The sequence below is a fragment of the Alternaria hordeiaustralica genome, assembly GCF_023758085.1.
Source record: "Alternaria hordeiaustralica strain BMP 2776 chromosome Unknown scaffold_24, whole genome shotgun sequence".
NCBI lineage: Eukaryota > Fungi > Ascomycota > Dothideomycetes > Pleosporales > Pleosporaceae > Alternaria > Alternaria hordeiaustralica.
The window spans coordinates 233220-253386 of NW_026056796.1; the positions used below are offsets into that span (position 1 = coordinate 233220).

Below are 20167 nucleotides of genomic sequence, written 5' to 3' on the forward strand. Positions count from 1 at the left end.
AGAATGTCATAGCTCTAGAAAGAGCTTTGGCTGCTAGTGAATGAACACGATTTAGATTTCGCCGTCACGGTCTCGAAATCCTCCGTCCTGATTCTGAAATGTACCGTGCAGATGTTGAAATTGGCCGTGGAGATATGTATCATGATTTATGAAACGTTCTGGGTGTAAGGAAAGCTCATATCATGTAGATCATCATAATCTTTTCGACCCAAGGCATCTTACAACAGCTTGTTTCGATATCAGCATTCATGCTGGACCTCATTGACATTCATCTCACTTCCACTCAGACGCACCCATTGAGTACCACGATAATGTGAGTCCGTAGAGCAACTTGCCCCGGTGAATGTACTTCTGTATTCGTACAATCATGTATAACACCAATATATACCAGAACCCAGACGCCAGCGCCGTTCACACAAAGCCGACTAAGCTTTGCGAATGATGTTCGGGACATGCCGCATGAACGCTCAAGCCCAGACATGGCCAAACATGCTGATGATGCAGAAAAGAATGCATCAAGTCAATCTGTTGCCTCCACATACTTCAATCGAAGCCAGGTCCCGGTAATGCCCCGCAAGCTTTTGCAGCATTGTGTGGCAACCGGCGAGGTCTTCCCGCTTCATCTCCCCCAGTGGTGTTCGATCCAAAGTAGATGGATATCCTCAAGATACTGTCATGTTGCCGAGTGCGACTGCCATTCTCTCCTCTTCCTTTCGCGCTCTCGCTGCCTCGGTTTCCTTCCTCATGGTCTCCAAGTTCCACTCATCGCCACCCTCATCATCACTATCCGCATCGCTGTCTTGTGCCCAGTCACCCTTCTCGAACATAGCCCTACCAGTGGCATCCTTCATCTTCTTGGCCTCCTCCTCAGCCTGCTTCTTGTCGATACGCTCCTTCTTCCACTTGGCAAATGTTTCAGGCGTGACAGGTGTGAGCTTGCCGGTGAGCTTGTGTCGTTCAGATTCAAGGAAGTCTTCGAGGGTGAGGGTGTTGAGTGGTGAGTTGGCCATTAGGGCCTTTTCGGCGGCGCGTTGTTCCCTAGTCTTGATGACGAATCTGCAGAACATGTTAGTTTCGGTTCCCAGATGTGTTCGTTCTGTATGGCGATAATGAATTGAGAATACGTACCCAGGTGGTAGAGAGTGCTTGTACATGCACTTGTCGCCTTAGATACAGGTCAGCGCGCGCCTCACATGCATTTCGTTGTCGAAACTCACCTCCGTTCGGGCATGTCCAGAACCAACCATACTTCTGATCCTCGATAGCCTGAACAAAGTACTTGCACACTTTGTCTGTTGTGGTCTTTGGGTTGCCGTGCTTGCTGAGAACGACCTGTCGCAGCTTTTCCTCGTCCCAATCGTCCATGTTATCCTTCTTCCGTCGCTCCTCTTCCTCTTCCTTTTCTTGGTCTCTGTTATCGGTGTATAAACTCCTCTTCTCTGTTTTGCGCTCGATGGCCAGGTCATGGCTGAACTTGCACTTCTTGCCCTTTTCGCAGTTTCCCTTCTTGTAGAACTGGCATAGTACGGTCTTGGGGTCGGTGCCAAAAGGTACTTTCTGGACCTGCACTGGTTTGAAGAGCTCGGCGGTCTCTTTGCGGGCTTGTTCTGCCGCCGCCTTGTCTTTCTCGCGCTGGGCTTTCTCAGCGGCCTTGCGCTTTTCGTCGGGTGTGCCACCTGATGCGGTGGTGGCTTTGAGTTGCGCAATCTGCTTCTGGGCGGCTCCACCCTTCTTATTCTTCATACCAAAGGTCTTGTCTACGGCGACCTTCTTCACCTTGGGCTGCTCGCCCTTGCCTTTGGGTGGCATCTTGGCTTATTGTGTACGGACGTTGAAGTGACAGTGGGGTGGGCGGTTTGGGATGTTCCAAGGATCCGGGCGCCTTGAAGAGTCGAAAATTCGGTGCCTGGCGGGGGATATGGGCCCTGGGTCGTGTGTGTCAAAGTGAGAATGACGCTGTGTGGGGTGGAATTTCGAGTGGCGGAGCATCTGGCGCTAGAGCCAGCCCTACCTTCGCCGACATTCCCGAAGCTTCAAGGTGGCCTTCACATGAACCCCAAGAGTCAATCGCAGCGCATCCAATACTGTCGCGACATTCCCGTCTCTCGAATTGTTCTGTCGCATCTAGCTTCCGTAAGCTCTTGGCATTCTTGTCTCTGCCATTGGATTTACTAACAACTCCGCAGCGCCCTTGACGCCTTACACCTGTCACCCAGCTACACTTGACGCGCGGTCGCACCCAAGATGATTACCGACAGCCAACTCTACTCGCTCGCCATCTTCCTCGGAAGCGCTGCCATGCTGCTCATCGTCCTATACCATTTCCTCGAGGTCAATTCCGACGATCACAAAGTTGAGGAGAAGCCCAAGGCCGCGTCAGGCAAGGTCAAGGCATGAGTTGCGCGGTGCATACGTGGGAGAGGGTCACAACAAGGAAAGAGGCTGGAGGGAGGACAAAGGATACCACTTGCAGGTCGGCGACTTTTATCAAATGGGGGCATGGAGTTCTGGCGTATCAATATAGCGGTTTGGCCGCTGATGGATTTAACATAGTTCAATAGGCTATGGCTTACGCATGGAGACATGCTTCGGTTTCCTTCTACTGCGCACCCATAAAGACTCCCAATGCGCCTTGTCCTCGCTATGGGTATACGCGTACTTATACAAAACTATCAAATCTGAAGTTATTCGCAGTCCTCAATCCTCGGCATCTACCAGCTCCTCCTCTTCCTCGTCGCCTTCGATGAAACCCCTTCGACGCTTCTCGTTGGCAAGCGTTACGCCTCCACGATCCATACCGGGTCCACCAATGCGCTTCTTGAGCGACACAAGTCTTTCATGCGCATCGCGGGCTTCTTCTTCCGCTGAACGCTTGGGTGGGCGTCCGCGACCGCGACCTTGGCCAACAGGTGCCTGTGGTGACATGCTCAGTGCTTCTATTCGCTCGGGCTCGACTGTGATACGTGGTGTGACTTGACGTCCCTGCGCATCGCTGAGATATGCCTCAGAATCATGCGAGTCTATGAATGAGAGCGTTAGATCATTTCTCTCCAAGTGTTCAACGACAATCTAAGCCCATCAATTATCTTCCTTACCAGAGAGACCCCCAGTCGGCCCATCACCAAGCTGCCATGACAGAGGACTGATATGGGCTTCGTGTATGTGATTGCGCCAGTTGCTCTCTAGATCGAAGGAATGAGGCTGATGACGCTCGATGCTCATATTCGTCATAGGGTCGTAGTTGGTGACTTCCTTGCCGCAATCATCCCACAAGCATTCCAGAGTCTCCTTGCGATGCACCTTGTATATATGCTTTTGAAGCGTCTCTAGATTGTGTAGATCCGCCTGGCAGTTCTGCCACTTGCACTTGTACGATCGGTACTGCGGGATATGGTTTGCAACACTCGGCGACCGGGAACTGATACGGATGGGCTCGTTGCGCAATGAGCTTGGTTGCGGCGGCTGGTGCTTGAGAGGACCTGTGTGACCGTTCAGAGCTGGACGAGACTGCGCAGCCGGAGATCCATGGACTGCCTTTCTCCACCCAATTGGGCGGCCCTTCTTCTTCGGCAGTGGCTTGCCATCAGGCCCATACTCCGTAGCGGAGCGGAATGCTTGATATCCAACCCCAGCGGCACCGGAAGTAGGGCGTGGGGCACTTTGGCTCATAGAAACGGGGTTGCTCGGACGTTTGGGTGTCGCTGGACCTGGACCCGCACCGTTAGGGAGGGAGTGTCGAGGAGGGCGACCGCGGCGCTTCTGCTTAAACGGATTGATGGCTTCGGGTAGAGCTTGGACCTTCTGAGCCCCACCTTCACCAATCGCACTGGGCGGAGCGCGGACACGACGCGCTTCATCGTCGTCGGAATCGTCTTCCTCATCGTCTGCATCCTCAGTCAAGGCTTGGACGCCATCTTTGAAATACCCTGGAGGAGGTCGTCCTGGATCAATCAAGTCCCACCTGATTGTACTAAGATCCGATTCCCAAGTTATCTGTGGTAACGTGGTCCTCAGCCCATCTAGATGTTGGTTCAGATTGCGCTCAGACGGATGGCGTCCACAAGCGAGAAGTACATCTCTTGCAATCGTGGCAGGGTTGTATGTGTTTCGACGGAGAGCATTCTTCTTCTCAAGAGGTTCAACATAGACCTGGTACCGGAGTTCGTTAGGCGGCGGATGAACTGGCGGCGGCGCAGATGCTTGTGGCTGATATGAAGGAGTGTTTGCTATGGGGAAGTTCGGGGTGGAAGGCTCTTCATCGACAGCCATGGCATCTTGATGCGAGTATGATGCGTAAGGGTCTGCGTTCATTCTCTTGCGCGGCGGACCCATGTCTTCCTCTTCTGAAAGTTGAGACAAGTCGATGAGATCGCTCAGGTTGCGTTTGCGAGCAGCCTCTTCCTTGTTTGCTGGCTTTCTCAGCTCGGGCTTAATTGGCACCATCTCGGCGACGGGTGCAGGCGCAGGTGCAGGTGCGGGCGACGCGCTCCCTGGGAACGACGGGTAAGAGCTTCCGTTCGCTGGTGAGGCAGTTGCTGGTGTGTATTGAGGGGTCGGCGCAACGGGGGTCGCGACTTCCTTTCTCATGACGGCAGGCGGCACTGGCGGTTTTTGAACTGGAACTGGCGCCGCCTGTACTGCCTTGCGAGATGCAGAATTCACATCTGGCACTGCTGTGAGTAGGCTCTTAGCGAACACTGCGCGATCTAGCTTCAGGCCCATTTGCTCTAGTTGTTCGCACAACTCGATGTAGGAAGGGTTGCTGTTGAGTAGCCCTAATATCTGGCTGGGTTCAACTTTGCGAACGTCATTTTGGGCGTTGAGATATGCTGCTGCTGCGCTCGCCAGATGTGCCTTCTTCTCGGGTGGCCAGTGAGTGTTACCTGTGGGTCGAGTGGGGGTCGGCTGTGCTTGTCTGACGGGGACAGCTTGGGGTACGGCAGGCGTAGCTGGCTTCGCTACTGGTTTGGGTGTCGCCTTCTTCTTCGAGTTCGTCGCTTGGGGCGTGACGGTTTGTGCAGCCTGTGCGGGTTGCGGGGTGGCAGACTGAGGAGCGGGTTTGTTCTGCGCAGTCGGAGACTTGGGCGCTTTCGCTCTGCGTTCTTCTTCCCAGATTCGAGCTAGGAGTGCCGGGTCTTTGCTGTTTAGCTCTCTCATCTTAGCCATCATCGCTCGGATCTCGCTCTCTAGTGCTTCAGCAGGGCCGTCGGCACTAGATGCTGCAGAAGCTGCTTCCGTCGCATTCGCTTGCTGTTTTTGCGCCTTCTTCGCTCTTGGCTTGGGTTGTGACGCGCGCAACCTGGCCTCCTCCTCCTCTTGTTGTTTGCGTTCCTCTTCCCTCTTTTGCTCCTCTAGTTTGCGCGTCTCCTCGGCGATCCTCTCTTCTTCTGCGCGCGCTGCATCTAGAATCGCCTGCTGCGCAGCCTGCTTTCGCTGATATTCTGGCCATGGATCGTAAACTGCCATGGGGTCTACAGTGGTGGTGCCCTGCGCACTGTATGTGTCCGCCATACTGGTGGCCGGTGCCGGTGGTGGCGGCACGATCGCAGAAGGCATTTGCGCGTTGCCGTAGTTGTAGGCCGTTGACGATGTGGCGTTCTGAGAGTTACGCGAGGCTTCAGCAGCAACGCTAGGGAGCTGTCGAGCATTGTAATCGCCATACTGCTGGTTCGCCGTAGTGGTCATACTTGCGCTGCGTGAGTTGCTAACAGGCGCATTGTTGTACTGAGGCTGGGCTGGACTGGCGGAGCGCTGTTGCTGCTGGGTGTACATCGCTTGGGTTCTCTGAGTCTGGGAAGGGTACCCTGCCGTCACCGCCGGTGATGGCAAGCCTCGACTCGCTGGCTGCGCGCGGTTGTTGTTCACACTGCGTGGACGCGCTTGCGCTTGCCCGTAGCCTGCGTGGGGTTGTTGTGCCTGTACTTGGGGCGAATGCGAATTGCCGGCGGCGTAGCGACTGGAGTGCGAAGAGGCGGCCGTATTAGTTGCGGTGAAGCCCGCTTGGGTATTCGTCGGCGCGGGATTATTCGTATACGATGTCGAGCTGCTCATATTCCGCAAAACCTCGGCAGCGCCTCTGGTTGTCTCTCGTGTCCCGCCATAGTTGTTGCTACTCCATGAGTTATCTTGCACCGTTCCATATCCACTGTTTTGGTTCGCGTACGATTGCGGCTGGTAGGACACGTAGTCTTGCGCTTGGGTCGTCGGCGGCTGCTGATACTGGCGGGACGGTTGCGCGGCGCTGTTCGCAGCGGGTGCAGTCTGATATGCCGAATACTGTTGCGCCGAACTTTGTTGATACGGGTAGCTATAAGGGTTGTAGTTGTTTGACGACATAGTAGCGTCTTCCTAAAGGTCTGCAAGCCCTTCCGAAGCCACTATAGAGGGAAGATTCGGTCGCTGCATGGGGACCGTGGTTCGCGCGAAGGGGCTCGGGTAGGCGTGAGCGGGGGTTCAGGTGGGTGTAGATGCAATATTAATACCGCACTCGGGATTCGTCCGTATCGAGGCTGCACTTTGGCGCAAGGTATGCGCTGGTCGAGAGAGCAGACTGACTGCGACGCGTGTTGAAAGTGCGCGACGGCTCGGCGATGCGCTCTATGATGCAGACGCGACTTGCAGCGCCGGACTGTTCGGCGCGGAGAAACCCATCCTCCGATCGCGCTAGCGAAGCGAAGCCGCCCTAGCAGAGGCACATCTCACAACACCAATTTTGTGATCGCGACACGAACTTTGTCTACTAACCCGACAACCGCCAATCCCACAGCAAAAATGACCAAGGTTAACGCAATGGTCGCGAGCTCTCGACGCAAGTCCCGAAAGGCGCACTTCAGTGCGCCGAGTAGTGTGCGTCGGGTCATCATGAGCGTATGAAGAGACTTGGAACATTGCATGGGACATGTTCTAACAACCTTCAGGCGCCTTTGAGTAAGGAGCTCCGCGAGAAGCACGGAGTGCGCAGCATTCCCGTCCGCAAGGATGTAAGTATCCAGATCTTCTCCCCCAGTTTCGTCGTATGCTGACTTTTCCTAGGACGAGGTCATGGTCGTCCGCGGCTCCAACAAGGGACGTGAGGGCAAGATCTCCTCCGTCTACCGCCTCAAGTACTGCCTCCACGTCAACGGCAGTGCGTAGCCCTCTATTCCCACTCGCCAGCAGATATACTAATTCACAACACAGTTGTTCGCGAGAAGAGCAACGGCCAGTCCGTCCCCATCCCCATCGCTGCCTCCAAGGTCGTCGTCACCAAGCTCAAGCTCGACAAGGACCGTGAGCAAATCCTGGAGCGCAAGTCCGCCGGTCGCGAGGAGAAGAAGAAGCAGAGGGAGCAGCAATAAGCGTATCGTCCCTTTCTATTGACGATACACTACGGCTATGAGGGACATCGACACGAGCATCCCCGTCCCTAGAGGATGAAATGCATATCATGGGTTCACGGTTTGGGCATGCGACACGCGCATGGAAAAGCAGGGCGTTATACCGGCTTCTAGCTCGAACAATGGACTTGCCATCATGCGGCCCCGTCGAAGTTTTCTGTTCGAAATGATACCACGATGGAATGGAGTTTCGCAACGAATGAGATTTGTTACTCCAGCCGTCGCAGTGACACTCTACGTGAAGTTTGACACGAACGCTAGTATATCTACTCCCCAACCGAACCTGATGGTTGACGTGAGTTATACGACTAGCGGAGAAGAACGCCAGACGACAGCAGTCGTTGCTCGCATGCAGACCATCTTTGAGATTTCCCCATGACGGAGATGGTTTGACGCTGAGACACATTTCTTCAACTATACACATAGCTTGTGTATGTCAGTATGACTACAGTGTCAACTGTAAACTTTGAATGAAACCACAGCCATGTTTGACCAGTGCAGCGTACCGCTCAATTGCACACATTCAGACCTCTCATGATCTCCTGTGTAGCTACGACTACAGGCTTAGCATCTTAGAGATCCCCATCCCTGGTTCTCGAAGTTCATCAATTCTCGCATCACACTTACCAATGCGTTCCATAGTGACCCGGTAGAAGTTACTTCTAAGCGTCAGAAGTCGTTAAGTAGCAATACAATTTATCTGCCTCGACTCCGCAGTACCCACACCTCTATCGCATCTTCTTTGCAGAGCTCAACATATCTTGTCTCCACCGTGGCATCTCCACTGGTTCCCTCATGGATAGACCGACAAGCTTAGCGTTCCGTAAAATCACATGGTGGCGTTCGTCACATTTTGCTCGTACATGTAAACTGCTGTTTCGGCTACTGCACATCGCCACAACTGTGGTGTACCTACTGCACATGGAAGCAAAGGCTGCCCAACGCCAACGATAACTAATCGATAAGATACTATGGGACTTTGTGTTTGGGCTCGCGAACTACTGTAAGAGGCGCTGGCGAATCGGATGTCGCTTTGAAGGTGCCAGATCTCGTGCTAATGCAGGCTGAGGGCTAGATGCAGATAGTGGATCTGTCGCTCGGGTAGGCGGCGGGTGAGTTATAGAAGGTAGAGAATGATTTAGGCGGGAGATGAGTTTGTTATTCTTGGTCTGCGAGTCGTGTTCTCGTGACATGGTTGGTTGGTGAATTTTCTCGTGAACTGCGCATATACGCAATTGAGGGATCACGACAAACACAAAAAAAAATCGAGACAGGCACATCAACCAACATATATGCAATGTTTGTTTATGGCATCCCATGATTGGATACTATGACTGCATACACGATAAGACTGACCTCGGGATGTTCGTATCGATAGTGATGTTGCCTGAGCTGGAGATCTTGATGCTTTATCTCGTGTTCTATATCCGGACACGAACACTATTGGAAGTATTTTGTTCTTGTATGCAACGCACACCGAACATGTTCTACCTCGCTATTCAAGACCCTCCCGAGGCCTGCTTTTTGCATCATCCTTGCTATCAGTAAAGATAGATGTAAATCAGGCGTCATGTGACATCAGCCTTCGCTGCGGTACGGTACGCGAATCTCACGCCTCACGAATCTGACATAATGTCGATCTTATATCTCACTCATATGAATAGCAAAGATGTTTCAGGCGCAAGTACATGTACAGTGTAAGCGCGGCGTCTCCAAATAGCACGGCGTTAGATGCGTGTAAGTGCCGTGGGCGTAAAGTGGTAATACGGCACTTTGATCGCGTGCATGATTGATCGGTTCCGCATAGAGAGCGGTTGTGATTACCGATAGATGACGAGACCACTTCGCCATCGAGATATGGTGAGTGCCTGGCATACATGCGACAGTGTGTAATGACAACCGTTGTGACTGTGGGATGTGGCGGCGATGCCGGTTTCCCGCGACAGTTCATATGGAAAAAGCAACCCTCACTTAGCAATGAAACGCATCCGAGTATAGATCGAACGCTGCGGTCCGCTCCTTGCTTCTTTCCTCCTCGGGTAACAACGTCTCGATGCTTTTTTGTATGGCCCGACATGATGGTTGTGACAGCTGCAAGTGCCGTTCACATGCCGCTGGATCCAATCTCCAATGCATGGGCATCTGCGCACGCATGACACTGGATAGAGGGCCTCAATGCTCACCCACGTGCTTTCCCCAGACCCAAGGACGCATGAAGAAACATGCTGGCTTAGTTGCGTGGCAAAGACTTAATTAGCAGGCATACCACTGCGAAACGAAGAGTCGCGAGTTGCCAGCGGAGGCATTGTTTCGCATAGCGAACATGTGGGTAAGGACCAGCCGTCTTCTTCAAACGCTCCGAGCCGTAAAGTCTCTCCAAGCCCAAAACCTTGGGATAGGCTGACCACCAAAAAGTCTGGACAACTTGTCTCGGGGCTTAGCAACGTGGCAAAGCAAGATTGAAGATCCGAGAAGATCCGTCTCGAATTGCGTGACAGTTGGGGACCGGGATCGCCTGGTGTGTCGGTAGCTGCCAGAGAGTTGTTTTGCCGATAGTTCATGAGTCTGCTGAAGGAACGTCGTTTCCAGCTCGCATGACATTGATGACGGCCAACTGCATCCTATGCGTGCCTAGTACGTAGCCGGATATTGCTGTCCCAATCTAGTGCAGTTGGCGGGGTAGGCATCCGAATGGTTAATGAGGATGTGCACTGTGCCACCAATGCGGTCACGGTTAAGGTTGGCTGCATGCAGGGCGTTTTTAGCAACGTCGAAAAGGCTCCGTGGTCGCTAGTGATCTCATAGACAACTATAGATCGTGATGTCGAGGCCATCGTGATGCGCTTACGTCGTGAGGCGCGTGGTTAGCAGCTGGTGTGCTGTGGGCTGAGTCAGGGTAGGCACGCCTTGAGAAGGGCCGTGTTTCTGTTTCAGGTGCCCGCTAGAGCGTCTCTCGTGTCCCTCCCGTCACGAAGCCGCCCACTTGAGCGCGCGCCTCCCATTCTTTTTATTGCCATCATGCCATCACAGTCAGTAATCTCGAATCGTCGTCACTTAGATGTGATGCAAATGTGACGACGATGGGCGATACCAGCAAACGGCGTGTTGTCGTGCCTAAACCCCACAACAGGCTAGGAGAGTGCACAAAGTGCACAGTCTGCCCAGCGCCGCCAAACTGTTCGCCATAGCTTCCGGGGACGTCGCCCGGACGCGCACTATCGATAGGTACTACTTTACGTGCATGCATATACGGCTGCACACGTTTTTAGGCATACGAGAGTGCGAGCACTGAGGTCGAGTCCTCGGAACCTTCTTTTAAGTCTTTCTACTCCGGAGCATATCATCCGATCGTGGAATGGCGTGCGACAGGCGAGCAGAAAGAGGCCAGGAGAGGAGCGGTCTGTCTTGATTCGTGAAGTGGTCGAAGGAGCGGAAATGATCAGAACCCTTGCTGTGTCGAGCCTGGGAGTTTCATGCGCAAAGAGCGTGGGATGCACAACGAGCGACAAGATCGGCACCGCAACAGCGAAAGTCGGGGCGAAGTGATGCCATCATGTATTCGACTGCAATAATGCAGCGTTCGACGGTGCCGGGTACTGTTCGCCGTTGACCCCGCAGCGCTCAACATCCTCACGGTGCAGATTCTGCTGGTGCTGCGGTTGCACAGAAACCCAGGGACATGTTCCGACACTGGGGCTGTTTCCTCGCTGCAAGCATGTCTCTTGGCTAAAATGAACGCTAAATACTCTTGGTTAAGGCCAGGGGCACTGGCGAATAACGACGACAGCGGCGGGACGTCATTGGTTTGTCTCACCATTTGCCCCTGACACTCTTCGTGTGCATGGTCACACCCTCGCTCGTGCCGTCGCCGCTTAGGCCATTTGGGAGATGCCCAAGCCCACCCGATGGCTGCCCTTGCACGACCGTGAGCGCGAACGGACCCTCTCAGCGGCCGGTTGGACGTCTCCCTCTCGCTCAGGCTCACCTGTCTCTCCCCAGCTTCAGCCTCCGTGTGCCTGAACAGCCTCACCTAGACGGCTTTCCATCTCGACTCCCGCACACCGCTGAGCTGTGCTGCCTCTCATTTCGCCCTACCCTTCGTATACCTCTTCGCCTCTTTGAGAGAGGGTTGCCCCGTCGCTCCCTTTGCACTAGTCGGATCAATCCATCGTCGTCCTTCGCCAGATCGAACATACTGTCGCGCTCGGTCTCGACATCTGTCTTGGATTCGAGTACGTTCGACACGACCATTACTTGCTGGACCCTACTGACGCTTTGTCGCACTATAGACGATTACGATTGTCTTTACGAGCCAATTGTATCCTTCAGTCGTCGCATTCGCCTTCCCAACGCGCGGTCGACCAACCTCCATCTTCGGACAACTAATAATCCTTGGACCTTACACCTAGTCATGCGAAGTCGAGTGGAATTATAATCAGTCTATTGCTTTACGTCTCAAGTCGAGGATAAACTCACATCACGTTCGCTATTCTTACCGGATCTAACACACGATCCACATCACCATGGCTCTCCCAAAGCCCGTATACCCGCTGAGTGAGCACTGCTCAATCATCTACGAGAACACGCTTTACGTATATTCGCCATCTGGATTCCAATCGCTAAAGCTTGAAGAGGGGGCAGAATGGAAGGCGCTGCCTATGGACATATCGCTTACCGGAGCGCAATGCGTGAAGGCAGTGCCCAAGGGGGATGCCGCAGCTGCTAAGCTGTTCATTGTTGGAGGACGCGTCAACGAGACCGCTTCGACGTGGAACTACCCCGGACTGATGCACTACACATTCTCCAAGAAGAAGTGGGACTGGCAACGGTCTGAGAGCTGGAACACACAAAATCGCGTCAACCATGACGCTGTCTACCTTCAAGACTCGCAGAAGATTCTCGTCTACGCAGGGTCGCAGACAGAGGGGGACAACGGCCCATCGTCGGAATCCTTTTTGATGTCTACTGTCGAGCCCTACTCGGTATCAAGTATGCCGCCGTCCGGCGCGCCACTCTCCGTGAAGCCCATGCTGATGAACTCGGACGCCAACTCTGCGATATTAGTTGGTGGTGGCGCTACCAACACTGCGGTATGGAAGTTCAGCGAAGCATCAGGGTGGAAAGATCTCGGCGTCAGCCTTGAACAACCGATCGTGAACGCCGACGCTGTCAAATGCTCAATAGTCTCCAACAAGGACGGAAGGATCGCTCTGCAGAAGTTCGACATGAGTGTAACACCAAACGCCGTGGAACGAATCCTCCTCGTGAACAAGGACGGATCGCCCGCAGCCCCGGGAACTCTTGCCGGTGGGGACAAGGTGAAGCGAGTAGTCATCGACGACTGGTCAAAGTACAACGACACACTCGCACCGACAGTTACACGGAACGGTTACTCGTTAGCACAAGGCGAGGATGGCACCACCGTTGCAAGTGGTGGCAATCCCGATGAGCCCATTGCTGTCTTCGACGCAAAGGAGAACGCATGGATGAACGCGACAGCGCTGTTCTCTGGACAAGAGATCTTAGTGAACTCGATATCATCTTCAAGCGCATCATCGACACCGACCGCGACTGCATCCGTATCAGCGACGCCCAGCGCCAGCACCACAGAAGCAGTCGGCCCACCACCGGCCCCTCCTAGCAACAAGGGAAAGATGTTGACTGTACTTGGCGCTACACTCGGTACGATTTTCGGCATCGCTGCTATCTTGATTCTCATTCTGTTCTGTCTCAAGTACAGGAAGAACAAGAGCAAGCAGAACCCAGGTTACATCGAGAAGAACGACCGCATGAGCTTTGCGGACCGCGGCGCTGCTTTCATGAAGGAGGCAGGTGGAGCTGTCGTGACTTACCAGCCAAAACACAACAACGACTCTGTTACATCGCTTGCCATCATCCAAGGACGCGGTAGCAATAACGGCCACAAGAAGAATGTTGCGAGCGATGCTAGCACAGCAGGACTTGTGAAGAAGAGCAGTCCGCTTGGCTACTCTGAGGGCTACAACGAGCCTTACGAGCTTGCCAAGTTCGACCTCAAGCCAGAGCCTGTCGAGCCCATGGTTCGTCAGAACTCTAGTCGGAACAAGCCTGCACCAAGAGCACGTAGCTCAGGCTGGAGTCGGTACTTCGCCAACAACGAAGCTACAAACCTGGCGAGCGCACCACCTGCTGACCGTTCTACCTTTGCGTCAGACCGAACAAGCACGGCCAGCCAGTCACAATACACCAACTCGCGCATGTACAGCTCGCGTCCATCACAACATATCGCTCCATTAGAGATCCCCAAGTTCAACGACGGGCAGCGTCTAAGCCGAGTCGCCAGTGGAAGTCCAACGCTTGGAACCCCCAACAGTGTCATTCCACATGGTGTCCAGCCCATGCAAGCAGAGCTTGCTCGCGCCAACTCAAATGCCAGCACAGTATCTGCTCTCAGTCACGACGGTGATCACTATCTACGCCACCCCGTAGAAAGCTGGACTCCAGTGGGCGACGACCGACGGACGAGCAGTCAGTACACTGGTAGCATGGTCATTGACTCTAACAAATACGATGGTGCAAGCTCATATTACCCCGACGGCACCGACTCGTTCTACCCCAAGAGCAACTTCTCCTCCTTCTACCCCGGCCAAGGCGACAACCCATCCACCGTTCCTGACATGCGCGACAGCACGTTCACCATGTTCCCATCAGGCAACGCACCACCCGCACCAACAGAGGAGATGCCCAAGAGCAAGTTCAGCTCGATGTACCCCGTACCACCACGTCTCGGTCTCCCACAAGATCGCGAGAGCACAGCAACCGTGTTCCCAGGTGGTCCCGGTGGTGCACAAGGAGGCAATGCTCAGGCGGCGCTACCAAGCCCCAAGTTCAACTCCTTCTACCCACCACCCAAAGTCGGGCACGAGAGCTCAGCCACCCTCTTCCCCGGCCCGGGTCCCAACCAAGGCAACGGAAAGGAGCAATCCGACATGTCATGGCTAAACCTAGGCCAAAGCAGATAAAAGCCCTCGACTTTGAACTTAGCCTTGTCACGCCTATAATGAGCCCATGCTCCCACCCGTCTCTACCTCGACCATACACACCACCTCCATCCTCTCTCTCGAAAAGCAGCATCACTTAGCGAACGCATCATCACCACCCTGTACAGCAGATCTTTCTTTCTCGAGCATAGCATTCATCAGCGCCGGGCGTCTCTTTCCAAATCCCCCTTGTTCACCAAACGCTAGCCGCGAAAAGCCGATGTCAGCTTTTGGCATTCAGTCGCTACAGATACCCGACGCCAACCTCCTCACAGCGCGTCAACCCATCATACCTTTCCCACAAACGCCTACCTCCTCCTCCACTCTCTCCTCTCGAAACGAAGGAGTCTCAGTTGTAAATAGAACGCCACCTCTTACCTACCCCACACCCCAACCCACCACTTTCTTTTCTCATACACTCTTTTCTTTTCCCACCAACCTCGTTTCCCTCATATCTCTTTTTTCTTTCCCACACAACATACTTTTCGACTTGGTCTGTGTCCAAATGTTATCTTTGGAAATGCCCACAGTATCTTGTTGATGATCGTCGTTATTGTTGTCGTTGTTCTGGTTGTTGTTGTTGTCTCAGATCTACGGGTCTGGATATGTTTTTTGCTTTTTTGAAATGGCGTCGTCGTGCAAGATGGTTGGAAAGATCTCTCTTCGCTGTCTTGGTCTCCGAATTGTTGTATGTAGCTCGCTTGTCGAGTGGGGGAAGTTGGGAGGGAGAGAGGAAAGAAGGATGTTGGACTGGCTTGACCCTGGATGTGCTGGGGCGCTGGTGCGAGGGACGCGTCTATTGTTGACGTTGTGGCTGAAATGGTGGATTGGATCGGACGTTAATACTTTAATGAAAGAAGCGAGTGTCGTACCAAATTGTTTCGTCTGTCTGTGATGTTTGTATCTGTGAAGGGAATGAGTTGATGCTTATACTATATACTAAGTGGGGTGTCTGGTTCCAGTGGTCAAGTGTACAGTCAGCTTACATAGTAAGCCCATCCAACATCGTTCGCCCTGGACCTTCACATGCACATGTACACGAGACGCAAACTGGCTGCCATGTCCTAACCATTACATCTTGACCAAGCATCAAAAACAAGTATTCGTAGAGAAGAGCGTGTGAGATCGCATCGTTGAGATATCGCCCGAGAGACGAGAGATATCTCATCGATGCGATCTCACACGCCCTCCTCCACGAATTCCTTCCCATGTCCAAAGTCTAAAAGTCTATCGCTCCACAAACCACCAAGCTCCCCAGCTCATATAACGCCTCCAAAACACACCCCCTCTAATTAACAACCCTCTTCATCTGCGCCGCCTGCCTCGGCTCAATAAACAGCGCCTCCGCCTCCGTAAGCACAACACCCTCTTTCTCCTCACTCCCCAGCGTCATCAACCGTCCCTTAACCCACGCCTTCCTGCCCTCCACCTTCGTTGTTTCCGCCCGTAGAACCACAATCTGCCCCGCCATACACGGCGCCTTGTAATCGATCTTCAAACTCGCCGTCACACCTACTTTATTCGGCAGCGCGGGGAAGCAGCATCGTGCTAGTCCTTCGTCGAGGAGTGTGGCTAGCAGGCCGCCGTGGACGATACCGGGGTGGCCGCACAGCGCTTCACCGAGATATTGCAGTGATACGAATTCAGAGCCGTCGGCTGTGCTGAATTGGATTGGGGGCACGGCGATTTTGTCGGGGCCGAGGAGTGTACCTCCCGTCAGGTTCTGCGCTCGAAGGCCCTCTGGTATCTTGAGATGCGGCCGCGAAGCAATGTATTTGGGATCCGCCAATAACGACTTTGTGAGGGGATGCTCGAATATGCTTCGTTCTATCTCGGCAATGGCTTCTGTGGAGGGGGTGAAGAGTTCGAGGGTCTCGGCGTCGGTGGGCGGGTTCGCGAGGTCTTGGAGGGAGGCCATGGCGGGGAAACCGGCGATTACGAAGCCGCTGGTGAGTGTGAGGAGGGTGAGAGCGAGGGCGATGGGGATGCGGATGTAGATTGGTCGTTTGGGGGGTTGGGAGGAGGAATTGGGTGGTGGCGGTGGTGGTGATGTGTGTTGTGAGGTTTGCGATTGTTCTGCTGCTATGGAAGTGTTAGTTTACTAAATTCTTCTTTCTCGAGTCTTCCATAGCGATAGGACATGGAAGTCAATATAGACGGGAATTGGAACAAACTTACAAACACTACTCGTCCACCTAACAAACCGTATCCTATCTTCCAACCCACCCCCAGCCGGCCCTCTCTGTCCTTTTATACAACCCGGGCGGACTTCGCGCAGCGGGGCCAATGCTCTGTATGCCCCGAAACCTAACACTCTGCTGCGACCCACATGCCCAGATAAGGCAGACCTTGCGGATATCATACTTACGTAGTCAGCGCCTAGAATCTCGCGGCAGAGACTTTTTTTCTGGCCTAGACTAGAGGGTAAGTCGGCGGTGAGCACGGTTTTTGGTAGTACAATCGGAGGTTCCGCGCATGCGCGCGTTCGGTCCCTGAGCTCGGACGCTCTGCGGAATAGGAAGTGCCGAGGTTCAGAGGGTGGGATGTTGTTGGCTGCAAGGGCGAGGGAAATTTGGGACAATGGTCGCCAAGATGGTGTACTATTCATGGGTTTTGGAATGGTGTGTATTTGCATCTCTTGGTACGTACTTCGGCCGATGATGATGAATTAGCTTATGGCGTAAGTGCCCCTTTAAGTTGAACGGGTTGTCGTCGATGCCCGCCTATGTATGCTGTCGATTTAGGAAACCTCAGTCTGCATCAGGAACTGTACATCACGATACAAACAGCTCGAGACGATGTATCATGTGTGAATTGAGATTCGATTATCCCAGTTCTGTCCTTGGAAACTTGTTCCACTTGCTTTACACGTGGTATTTCCACTCCACCAATCCATCAAGTCATCATACTATACATACAGAGTAGAGAAGTGCGTCATGTAGAACGCCATACTCATCTACGGCGTCCGTCTATCCACTTCCATGACCCAGGTGACGAAACATAATAACCCCATATAGAGGCCAGCCAAGGACTACAAAAAAAGAGCAACAACTGTCTTTTTGGACGCCAAAGATGCAGCAAGAACATGACCACCAACATCAAGGTGCGGTGAGAAGGTAGCGTAATCGTACAGGGTGGAACGCAGAGGGAAGAAAAAAGAGATTAGTGGTGACTCGCTCAGTAGTAATCCCTGGCACTCTTCTGCAGCTCGATCAACCTCCATCCTCGTGTCTCGGGGTTGTTGACGTCTTCTGGTATCCTGGTGACACCAATGGCGTATGTGACTTGCTGGACCTTGTCGTCCATGCCGGAGGCCAGTTCTCCAGACTTGGCGTTGCGGTAGACGTGCACTTCTTGGGTTCTGCAGGTGAGGATGAAGACTGGGATCTCTCCTGGCTCCAGCAGTTTCGCGTTCAGGACATCGACACCACGGATGTCGACAATCTTTCCGTCCGACTTCAGGCCGGCGGCCTGGTATTGTTGCATCAGCGCTGCGTATACTGAGTATTGCGCTGCTGATAGCCACTCCTTCAGGACGGCAATGTCGCCCTTGACATATGCGTCCAGGACTTCTGGGAGGATGTATTCGCGCATCTCGGTCAGGAAGGGCTCCATCTGGAAGTTGGGGTCCATCTCTCTGAACCTCTTGATGACCATGGCCGTCTCGTTCTCGGCGAAGAAGCCGGTGATGCGGTCGGAGATGCTGCGGGCGGTTTCAATGATGGCGTTGTCGGACTCCCTGTAGACTGTCTTCATGTTGAAGAAGCCTTGAGCGAGCTTGGAGTTGTCCTTCCATTCTCTCCAGACTTCCTTGTACTTGGCGTCCTTGTGAAGGGTGACGTTCGTGCCAGCACTGCTAGTTGTTAGTCAAAGATCATGACCTTCTGAGAGATTCCTTACTTTGGATCTTCCTCCATTGGGCCCAGGGGCTTGCCGCCAGTTCGCTGGAGTTCGTTGAGCTCGCGAAGCTCTCGCCTCTTCCTGCGCTCTTCCTTCTCGACCCAACCGCCGTATCTTGACGAGCTGCCATCGTCGATTGTTTCCTTCACAGCTTGGAAGGCCTTGGTCTGTCGGACTGGCCGAGTTGCGTATTCAAGTCCGGTACCAGTGACCCTCGCAGCAGCACGAACACCCTTGACGGGCATAGTGTCCCATGTCCACGCCGCGCCGTGACCGACAGCTGATGCCGTCGCCTTCAATGCCTCCGTGGTCTTCGTCTTGGCAGCCTCAGAGATCTGACCGGCCTTCTGAACGTTTGGGTTTTGCTGGAAGTCGTGGAGCGCACCACCCAACTGCTTTGTGCCCTCGTTCCAGTCCTTCGAGGCCTGGAACTCTTGCTTCAAGGTCTCGGTGAAGACCTGCCATGGTGTCTTGTCGCCGTGGGGTGGAGGTGGGGGAGCATCCTTCTTCTCTTTCTTCTGGCCCTCTTCGCCCTCCTTCTGTTCACCAGCTTCCTCCTCTCCTTCCTTCTTCTCCTTGGCTTCCTCGCCGTCCTTCTTTGCCTGGTCGCCTGCAGCCTGCTCTGAGGTGCTACCCTCGGAGGCTGTTGATTTGGTGGGGTCAGGCTCTTGGTCCTTTACGTCTTTTTGCTTTTGCGCTTGCTCGTATAAGGCGGGCCGAGAAGAGAAGTGGCGGGCGTATGCGGATGACGTGCGGAAGAGGACATCTTGGGGCAAGAATTCGCTGCGGAGGAAGCGTTGGGAGGAGGGCGTGGATGTGGAAGGTAGTGACGTGCGTGTGGAGGAGACTTGCGATGTTCTTGGTAGTGTTGATATCCGTCTATACGCTGCAGCTCTTCCGCATGCGCTTGCAGGCGTAGCAGCGGCGGGTTGTATGCTCCATCGCGCAGTGGCGGCAAATGTGCTTGCTGTTTGGGGCCTCATGCTCTGGACTTGAAGGCAATTGGATCTGGGTATTAAATTGAAATAGGACCGGCCCAAGCAGTGAGCGTTGGAAGGTAGGCGCGGCGAAGGTGGGTGAGAAGCATCGCCATCTTTTTCCGAATGCCAAGCCAGACTCGCAACCTTCTGCGACTTTCTAGCAAATCGCTGCATCCCCGAACCTCAATCGGGGCATCTACCGCCTTCAACATGGCCAGCAACACAACTCTGCAGACGTTCCGATCCCTCACATGCTCAATCCGCTCATCATGTCGACACACGCAACCCCTGCGACCGTTTTCGCACAGCACACGAGTCCTCGCTGCAACTCCTCCCTCCTTCCGCAAGAGGCCTGAGAAGAGTCTCGACCAGCTGCTCAGCAATGTAGATGAGAACTTCAGTGGCGCAGCCCCCAATCCATACAATTTCATACCCGGCCAAAACCCAAACGACGCTTCTTTCAAGAACCTCGCGCCGCGCGAATGGGACGAAGACGACAAACACAAACTCCACGTTTACGCCACCAAGCACAACACACACTTGTGTCTGACACAGCCAAACCGAAACCCACTGATCTCGGTATCTTGCGGAAACATCGGCTTCAGGAAAGCGGGGCGCGGAACATACGATGCAGCCTATCAATTGGCCGCCTTCCTCATGAACCGCATCCAGGACAAGGGCTTGCTGCCGCAGATTCAGAAGTTGGAGTTGATATACAGAGGGTTTGGCGCAGGCAGGGAGGCAGTCACAAAGGCGATATTGGGTGCTGAGGGAAAGAGGATACGGCCGCTGATTGTGAAGCTGGCCGACTCGACGAGGTTGAAGTTTGGTGGTACAAGGAGCAAGAAGCCGAGGAGATTGGGTTAGAGACTGCTTGTCGAGCACGTAGGAG

At 53.8% G+C, this 20167-nt stretch overlaps 8 protein-coding genes across 8 annotated transcripts; 4 read left to right on the forward strand and 4 right to left on the reverse strand.

Annotated features, from left to right (window-relative positions):
* Positions 1-662: 662 nt before the first annotated feature.
* On the reverse strand, positions 663-1809 carry J4E84_008883 (uncharacterized protein; the record flags this gene model as incomplete). The annotated part of the gene is made up of 3 exons (XM_049391450.1): positions 663-1056; positions 1129-1165; positions 1218-1809. 3 exons carry the CDS (start codon positions 1807-1809, stop codon positions 663-665), a joined length of 1023 nt encoding a protein of 340 aa, XP_049240854.1.
* A 435-nt stretch (positions 1810-2244) lies between these two features.
* On the forward strand, positions 2245-2397 carry J4E84_008884 (uncharacterized protein; the record flags this gene model as incomplete). Its single annotated transcript, XM_049391451.1, has 1 exon — positions 2245-2397. One exon carries the CDS (start codon positions 2245-2247, stop codon positions 2395-2397), a length of 153 nt encoding a protein of 50 aa, XP_049240855.1.
* Positions 2398-2697: 300 nt separating this feature from the next.
* Positions 2698-5772, reverse strand: J4E84_008885 (uncharacterized protein; the record flags this gene model as incomplete). Its single annotated transcript, XM_049391452.1, has 2 exons — positions 2698-3020; positions 3096-5772. 2 exons carry the CDS (start codon positions 5770-5772, stop codon positions 2698-2700), a joined length of 3000 nt encoding a protein of 999 aa, XP_049240856.1.
* Positions 5773-6771: 999 nt separating this feature from the next.
* Positions 6772-7337, forward strand: RPL26B (60S ribosomal protein L26B; the record flags this gene model as incomplete). The annotated part of the gene is made up of 4 exons (XM_049391453.1): positions 6772-6867; positions 6918-6980; positions 7033-7126; positions 7180-7337. The coding sequence occupies 4 exons, from the start codon at positions 6772-6774 to the stop codon at positions 7335-7337; spliced, it is 411 nt and encodes a 136-aa protein (XP_049240857.1).
* A 4562-nt stretch (positions 7338-11899) lies between these two features.
* On the forward strand, positions 11900-14377 carry J4E84_008887 (uncharacterized protein; the record flags this gene model as incomplete). The annotated part of the gene is made up of 1 exon (XM_049391454.1): positions 11900-14377. The coding sequence occupies one exon, from the start codon at positions 11900-11902 to the stop codon at positions 14375-14377; it is 2478 nt and encodes an 825-aa protein (XP_049240858.1).
* Positions 14378-15683: 1306 nt separating this feature from the next.
* Positions 15684-16537, reverse strand: J4E84_008888 (uncharacterized protein; the record flags this gene model as incomplete). Its single annotated transcript, XM_049391455.1, has 2 exons — positions 15684-16477; positions 16498-16537. 2 exons carry the CDS (start codon positions 16535-16537, stop codon positions 15684-15686), a joined length of 834 nt encoding a protein of 277 aa, XP_049240859.1.
* Positions 16538-17572: 1035 nt separating this feature from the next.
* Positions 17573-19278, reverse strand: J4E84_008889 (uncharacterized protein; the record flags this gene model as incomplete). The annotated part of the gene is made up of 2 exons (XM_049391456.1): positions 17573-18248; positions 18296-19278. The coding sequence occupies 2 exons, from the start codon at positions 19276-19278 to the stop codon at positions 17573-17575; spliced, it is 1659 nt and encodes a 552-aa protein (XP_049240860.1).
* Positions 19279-19485: 207 nt separating this feature from the next.
* J4E84_008890 (uncharacterized protein) lies at positions 19486-20142 on the forward strand (the record flags this gene model as incomplete). Its single annotated transcript, XM_049391457.1, has 1 exon — positions 19486-20142. The coding sequence occupies one exon, from the start codon at positions 19486-19488 to the stop codon at positions 20140-20142; it is 657 nt and encodes a 218-aa protein (XP_049240861.1).
* Between the last annotated feature and the right edge of the window lie 25 nt (positions 20143-20167).